Source organism: Tachyglossus aculeatus, chromosome Y4 (assembly GCF_015852505.1).
Source record: "Tachyglossus aculeatus isolate mTacAcu1 chromosome Y4, mTacAcu1.pri, whole genome shotgun sequence".
NCBI classification, from domain to species: domain Eukaryota; kingdom Metazoa; phylum Chordata; class Mammalia; order Monotremata; family Tachyglossidae; genus Tachyglossus; species Tachyglossus aculeatus.
In genome coordinates, this window is record NC_052096.1 from 10,957,375 (window position 1) to 10,965,562 (window position 8,188).

Below are 8,188 nucleotides of genomic sequence, written 5' to 3' on the forward strand. Positions count from 1 at the left end.
CCCACCAAAGTGGTAGACACCACCCTTCCCCCCCAAAAAAGGCAGGAGCAGAAGCCGCGTGACTTAGTGGCAAGACCCTGGGCTAGGGAATCAGAAAACATGGATTCTAATCCCTGCTCTGCCACTTGTCTGCTATGTGACCCTGGGCAAGTCACTTAACTTCTCTGTGCCTCAGTTCCCTCATCTGCAAAATGAGGATTAAGACTGCGAGCCCCACGTGGGACATCCTGATTACCTTGTATCTACCCCAGTGCTTAGAACAGTGCTTGGCACATGGCAAGGGCATAACAAATACAATAGTAATAATAATATGGGGATTAAGACTGTGAGCCCCACGTGGGACAACCTGATTAGCCTGTACCTACCCCAGTGCTTAGAACAGTGTTTGGCACATAGTAAGTGCTTAACAAATACAATAATAATAATAATATGGGGATTAAGACTGTGAGCCCCACGTGGGACAACCTGATTAGCCTGTACCTACCCCAGCGCTTAGAACAGTGTTTGGCACATAGTAAGTGCTTAACAAATACAATAACGATAATATGAGGATTAAGACTGTGAGCCCCACGTGGGACAACCTGATCAGCTTTTATTCCCCCCCAGCACTCAGAACAGCGCTTCGCACATAGTAAGCGCTTAACAATTATCATAATTATTATTTCTTCGGCACAGTGTGTGTGTGTGTGTGTGTGTGTGTGTGTGTGTGTGTGTGTGTGTGCTGTCGCCTCTACCCAATGTGAGAGAATCCGAGGGCAGAATCGAGTCTCTTCGTCTTTCTTCAGCACAGTTGTGGGGGGGAGGGGTGTGTGTGTGTGTGTCTGTGTGTGTCTGTGTGTGTCCCTTGTCTTCTCTCCTCTCCCCCCAGCCATTCCTCTCCAAGACAGGACTCCAGACTTGTGAGCACGTCGAACATGAGCCTTTATTTCCCTACCGCGCAGTAGCGAGACGATGGGGCGTTAGGGAGGGGGCCCAGGGGAAGTGGGATGCCCTCTACTCCTCCGGCTCATTTCTACTCATCGTCGCACGTCTTCTTGGTGCAGCGGGCGTAGCCGTGGAATTGGTCGTGGTAGTCGTTGGAGATCACAGCCAGGAGGCCGGCGAACTCGATGAAGTTCACCGCGTTGTCTTGGTTCTGGTCGGTGCTCTTGAACAGTTTATCCAGGTACTCTGGATTTTTCCGGTTCTGTGGGAGCACCGAGGGAGTGAGGGTCGGGGGGAAAAAGGGGTGAACATCCTCAAATCAGCTGGGGGGGGGGGGTCCATGAAAAATAATAATAATAATAATAATAGTATTCGTTAAGCGCTTACTATGTTCCAAGCACTGTTCTGAGCGCTGGGGGAGATACAAGATAATCGGGTTGTCCCACGTGGGACTCACAGACTTCATCCCCATTTTACAAATGAGGTAACTGAGGCACAGAGAAGTTAAGTGACTTGCCCAATAATAATAATAGTATTTCTTAAGCGTTTACTATGTGCCAAGCACTGTTCTAAGAACTGGAGTAGATAATAATAATAATAATAATAATGGTATTTGTTAAGGGCTTATTATGTGCCAAGCACTCTTCTAAGTACTGAAGGTCAGCAGGTTGTCCCACATAGGGCTCACAGTCTTCATCCCCATTTTACAGATGAGGGAACTGAGGCACAGAGAAGTGAAGTGATTGGCCCAAGATCACACAGCAGACAAGTGGCAGAGCTGGAATTAGAACCCATGACCTTCTGACTTCAGGCCCGTGCTCTAGCTACTATGCTGTGGTGGTAGTGGCTGTGGTGGTGATTTAAGCCCTTACTATGTAGCGAACAATAATAATAATAATAATAATAATAATGGCATTTATTAAGCACACACTATGTGCAAAGCACTGTTCTAAGTGCTGGGGAGGTTACAAGGTGAACAGGTTGTCCCACAGGGGGCTTACAGTCTTAATCCCCATTTTACAGATGAGGTAACTGAGGCACAGAGAAATTAAGTGACTTGCCCAATGTCACACAGCTGACAATTGGCAGAGCCTGGATTTGAACCCGTGATCTCTGGCTCCAAAGCCCATGCTCTTCTCACTGAGCCACGCTGCTTCATGCTGCTGCAATGTATTAAGCGCTGGGGTAAGTTCAACTTAATCAGGTTGGACACAGTCCCTGTCTCCCAAGGAGCTCACAGGCTCAGGGGGATGGAGAATGTGTATTTAATCCCCATTTTGCAGATGAGGAAACTGAGGCTGGGAGAAGTTAAGTGACTAATGACTGCACACTATCATACCGTCCAAGTCAAGTGGGAGGCTAAATTCTCACAGATTACCCAGACTCTTGGACAGAGTCTGTTTTCATTCAATAGTATTTATCATCATCATCATCAATCGTATTTATTGAGCGCTTACTATGTGCAGAGCACTGTACTAAGCGCTTGGGAAGTACAAATTGGCAACATATAGAGACAGTCCCTACCCAACAGTGGGCTCACAGTGTTTACTGTGTGCAGAGCACTGTACTGAGCACTTGGAGAGTACAATACAACAATAAACAGGCATACTCCCTGCCCACAATGAGTTTACAGCCCTAGAGGATGAGCGTGCAGTCTGTTTGGAAAATTATCCAGTTTTAGGCTACATTACACTAGCGTGGCATACCCAGATGGGATTGTTGAAATGCGGTCTACAAGGGCCCCTATCCAGATTACTCAAGTAACATACTAATATATTGTATATTCAAACCACGCCCTGACAGCAGTAAGTGCTTACCATTGATTAATTGATCTCCCACTCCTCGTTCTCTTCTCCCTTCCTCTGTCTCCCCCCTTTCTCTCTCTGGCTCTCATCTCTGACTCTCCCCCTCCTCCAACTCTTGGTCTCGCACCCCTCATTCTCTCCCACTCCCTGCCTCCCACCTTTCCCTTGCCCACCACCCCACAGAGGCCCCGATCCAGTCTGGAACTCGAACTCACACAGCCTTCCAAGAACTTGGGGTAGCTCTCCTTGAGCAGGGCCAGGAATTCCTGCTTACTCAGCCTGTCACTGTCCTCGTCCTTCCGGGAAAACTGGTGGTAGTTCTTCACTACAACATTCAGAGCCGTCTCCAGGGCGGTGCAGGACATCTTGGATCTGCAACGGACAGAGGAGTCGCTACCCTGAGTGAACCAGGCTGCTCCCGGGGACGGGTGTGTGTGTGTGTTTGATGGTGATGATGGTATTTGTTAAACGCTTACTCTGTGTCAAGCGTTGTTCCAAGTGCTTGGGGCAGATCCAAGCTAATCAGGTTGTCCCCCGTGGGGCTCACAGTCTTAATCCCCATTTGACAGATGAGGGAACTGAGGCACAGAGAAGTGAAGTGACTTGCCAAAGGTCACGCAACAGACAAGCGGCAGAGGCGGGATTAGAACCCACGACCTCTGACTCCCAAGCCCTTGCTCTTTCCGCTAAACCACGCTGCCACTTGTCTGCTGTGTGGCCCTGGGTAAATCACTTCACTTCCCTATGCCTCTGTTACCTTGTCTGTAAAATGGGGGTTAAGACTGGGAGCCCCTTGTGGGGCAGGAATTATATCCCACCTAATTTGCTGGTATCCACTCCAACACTTACTACAGTGCTGGCTTGTAGTTCCCAAGTGCTTAGTACAGTGTTCTGCACACAGTAAGTGCTCAATAAATACAATTGAATGAATGAATGAATATATATATACATATATATACCATATATACCATACCATATATATACATATATATACCATATATACCACACCATATATATACATATATATATATACCAAATATCTATATCTATATATATATATATATGTATATATATGTATATACAGTGCCTGGTATATATACATCCTCTACGCTGTAAACTCATTGTGGTCAGGGAATGTGTTTATTGGTGCATTGTAATCTCCCAAGCGCTTAGTACAGTGCTCTGCACACAGTCTTTATGTAGTTAACAAATACCACAATTAGTATTAGTATTAAGGTGTCTATTTGGGCAGCTTCTCTATAGGGAGGGCAGACTCTGGAATGGTTGAGGGGGGTAGAGACTCACCCCCTCCCCCCACCCAGACTGAAGGGTATCATCATCAAAAGTATTTATTGAGCGCTTACTGTGTGCAGAGCACTGTACTAAGCGCTTGGGAAGTACAAATTGGCAACATATGGAGACAGTCCCTACCCAACAGTGGGCTCTCAGTCTAAAAGACAGTCTAAAAGGGCATAGTAGGGGAGGAGTCAGTGAGAAGGGCTAGGTTGCCTTGGCAGGGGGGAGGCGGGAGGGCTCAGGTGATGACCGGTGACTAGCCTCTCAGGTGGCCCCCTCTAGGCCCCCCATGAAGGGGACCGTCTACACCGCTCCTCGGCTCCTGGAAGCCCCCCCTAAGCAGTGTGGCTCAGTGGAAAGAGCAAGGGCTTTGGAGTCAGAGGTCACGGGTTCAAATCCCGGCTCCGCCAATTGTCAGCTGGGTGACGTTGGGCAAGTCCCTTGACTTCTCTGTGCCTCAGTTACCTCACCTGTAAAGTCGGGATTAAGACTGTGAGCCCCCTTTGGGACAACCTGATCACCTTGTAACCTCCCCAGCGCTTAGAACAGTGCTTTGCACATAGTAAGCGCTTAATAAATGCCATTACTCGATTTATTTATTTATTTTACTCATACATATCTATTCTATTTATTTTATTTTGTTAGTATGTTTGGTTTTGTTCTCTGTCTCCCCCTTTTAGACCGTGAGCCCACTGTTGGGTAGGGACTGTCTCTATATGTTGCCAACTTGTACTTCCCAAGCGCTTAGTACAGTGCTCTGCACACAGTAAGTGCTCAATAAATACGATTGATTGATTATTATTACTATTATTAACTATGGTACGTGTTAAGCGCTTACTATGTGCCGAGCACTGTTCTAAGCTCTAGGGTAGATACAAGTTAATCAGGTTGAGCACAGTCCCCGTCCCACATAGGGTTCACAGTCTTCCTCCCCATTTTACAGATGAGGGACCTGAGGCCCAGAGAAGTGGAGTGACTTGCCCAAGGTCACAAAGCAGACGCGTGACGGAGTCGGGATTAGAACCCAGGTCCTTCTGACTCCTAGCCCGGGCTCTATCCATTAAGCCACGCTGCTTCTACCCCTCCAGAGCTCACCCAAGGCAACGGAGGCGTCTAACACGAGTTTCTCTGCCCCCTCTAGAGAAGCAACGTGATTTAGCGGAAAGATCACGGGCTTGGGAGTGAGAGGATGTGGGTTCTAATCCTGGCTCCGCCACCTGTTTGCTGTGTGACCTTGGGCAATCCAATTAACGTCTCTGTGTCTCAGTGATCTCATCTGTTAATGGGGATTGAGACTGAGCCCCACGTAGGACAACCTGATTACCTTGTATCTTCCCTAGCGCTTAGAACAGTGCTTGGCACATAGTAAGCGCTTAACAAATATTATTATTATTATTGAGGAGGGAGGGGGAAAGCCCCCAGCCCCTCGCGGACTCCAGAATTGTGACGACTCTACCACTTGGAGGCCGCTCTCTGCAGAGAGGCTGAGGGCGGGGGTGGGGAGAAGCCGATAAGAGACGCCCCCACCTTCCTCGGTCGCCCCGGGGCGGGAGGCAGGAGATCCGTGTACCCATCTCCCGCGGGAAGCACTCCTCCCATACCTCCTCTCACCCAGCACAATCCGTTATAATAATAATTATGGTATTTGTTAAGCGCTTACTATGTGCCGGGCGCTGTGCTAAGCGGTGGGGTAGATAGAAGGAAATCGGGTTGGACGCAGTACCTGTCCCAAATGGGGCTCACAGTCTCACTCCCCATTTTACAGATGAGAGAACTGAGTCCCAGAGAACGGCCTAGCGGGAGGGAGAAATCAGTCCCTCGGGATCGAGGCTCAGAGACCCAGTCATCGCCCCGAGATAATAATGATAATAATAATATTTGTTAGGGCTTACTATGTGCCAAGCACTGTTCTAAGCGCTCACACAGCACCGATGGATGTCCCCTCCCGCCTCCACTTAAACCTGTGAACTCGACCTCCACCCCCGGTCCCAGGAGATCCCCAGCAGAAGGAGGGGAGGGGGCAGGAGAGAAATCTAATAATAATCTTGGTATTTGTTAAGCGCTTACTATGTGCCAAGCACTGTTCTAAGCGCTGGGGGAGATACAAGGTGATCAGGTTGTCCCACGTGGGGATCACAGTCTTAATCCCCATTTTACAGATGAGGTAACTGAGGCCCACTGAAGTTAAGTGACTCGCCCCAGAGAAATTAAGTGACTTGCCCAGAGTCACACAGCGGACAAGTGGCGGAGTCGGGATTAGAACCGACGACCTCTGCCAAGCCCGCGCTCTTGCCACTGAGACACACTGCTTCTCTAGCTTCTCAGCATCTCTCCCCCACTGTGGTCTTTTACCTCCTTTGGACTCCCTCCGTCTCCCGCTGAAGGGGTTTTGCCCTTGACCTGCCGAGAGCCCAGTCTAACCCGAGTCCCCCTCGCTGCAGTGCAAAAGCCATTGCCTCCCCATCCTTCTCTTTCCCACCGTCCTCACCCGCTCCAACCCAGATATTCCGGGCGGGTTGGGGAGGGCGGCGAAGCGGAGATGGACTTACCGGAAGATTCGGGGGAGTCCGAGAAGGAAGAAGAGAAATTTTGGAGCAGGTGGAGAGATGGAGGATGAGGAGGGCCGGGTGGAACGGCCTCTTTATAGCGCTCTCCTGGCTGGGTTTGGGGCGCGTCCCGTCTGTCGAAATTCGCTTCCCGGTGATGAGGGCCTGGGCGGTGTAAAACCTGCCTCTCTTGGCTCCTTCCTGGAGTCCGCCCCCCCTTCCCCGCCCCCTCGCCGGTGCCACCCAAAACTTCACCCCCCTCCCACCTTTCCTTAGGGACCCCTCCCAAATTAGGTCGTACCTCCTAACCGCCCCCCGCCCTCACCACTATCCACCTCCTGTTTACTCCCTGTGCACTTGTTTTGATGTCTGTCTGTCTCCCCCTTTTTAGAATGTGAGCCCGATGTGCTTGGCACATAGTAAGCACTTAATAAATGCCATTATTATTATTATTATTATCTCTATTGATGAATTGTAATTTTCAAGCGCCTAGTACAGTGCTCTGCGCGCAGTAAGCGCTCAATAAACACGATTGAATGAATGAATCTCCGAACAAAGGGCTTCTCTCTAGAGTCGAATCATAAGCCCTCTGGATTTTCTTTGTGTGTGTGTGTGTGTGTGTGTGGCATATTTTTAAAAAATTGTATTTGTTAAGCGCTTACTATGTGCCAAGCACTGTTCTAAGCGCTGGGGTAGATACAAGGTAATGAGGTTGTCCCATGTGGGGCTCACAGTCTTAATCCCCATTTTACAGACGAGGTAACTGAGGCCCAGAAAAGTTAAGTGACTTGCCCAAAGTCACACTTGATAAGTGGCGAAGCCGGGATTAGAACCCACGACCTCTGACGCCCAAGTCCTTGCTCTTTCCACTAAGCCACACTTACTATATGCCAGACACTGTACTACTAATAATAATTATGGTATTTGTTAAGCGCTTACTATGTACCAAGCGCTTCTAGACTGTGAGCCCACTGTTGGGTAGGGACCGTCTCTATATGTTGCCAACTTGTACTTCCCAAGCGCTTTGTACAGTGCTCTGCACACAGTGAGCGCTCAATAAATACGATTTAATGAATGAATGACTACCAAGCACTGTTCTAAGCGTTGGGGTAGAAACAAGGTAATCAGGCGGTCCCGCAAGGGGCTCACAGTCTTGATTCCCATTTTACAGATGAGGTAACAGAAGCACAGAGAAGTTAAGTGGCTTGCCCAAGGTCACACAGCAGACAAGTCGCAGAGCCGGGATTAGACCCCACGTCCTCTGACTCCCGAGCCAGTTCTCTTTCCATTAAGTCACGCTGCTTCTCGTATGTGCCAAGCACTGTTCAAAGCGCTGGAGTAGATACAAGCTAATCAAGTTGGAAACTGTCCATGTCCCCCATGGGGTTTATGGTCTTAATCCCCCTATCCAGAGTCCATCCAGAGTGGAGGAAGTGGGGGTGGTCTCCCAGGCTCCAAACACCCCCCACCCAAAAAAATGTCCAAGTCATTGTCTCCCCCGTGTTTTTGAGACCCTTCCACGCTCTGCCACTCCCCTTCCTCCAGTACTGAATCACCTTCCTGGCGGGGCAGAAGAAGGGGACACTCCGAGGTGACCCCTTAATCAATCAATCAATC

General features: G+C 49.3%; 1 protein-coding gene across 1 annotated transcript; it reads right to left on the bottom strand.

Annotated features, from left to right (window-relative positions):
* Positions 1–941: 941 nt before the first annotated feature.
* Positions 942–6,644, bottom strand: LOC119947399 (protein S100-A7-like). The gene is made up of 3 exons (XM_038769080.1): positions 6,575–6,644; positions 2,945–3,101; positions 942–1,186 (listed from the first exon to the last, which is right to left on the bottom strand). The coding sequence occupies exons 2-3, from the start codon at positions 3,092–3,094 to the stop codon at positions 1,013–1,015; spliced, it is 324 nt and encodes a 107-aa protein (XP_038625008.1). The 5' UTR covers positions 3,095–3,101; positions 6,575–6,644; the 3' UTR covers positions 942–1,012.
* Between the last annotated feature and the right edge of the window lie 1,544 nt (positions 6,645–8,188).

Coding starts and splice junctions, on each gene's coding strand:
- LOC119947399 (XM_038769080.1), bottom strand. CDS start 3,094: ATGTCCTGCACCGCCCTGGAGACGGCTCTGAATGTTGTAGTGAAGAAC. Junction 1,187..2,944: donor CCAAGTTCTTGGAAGGCTGT/GTGAGTTCGAGT, acceptor GTGCTCCCACAG/AACCGGAAAAATCCAGAGTA.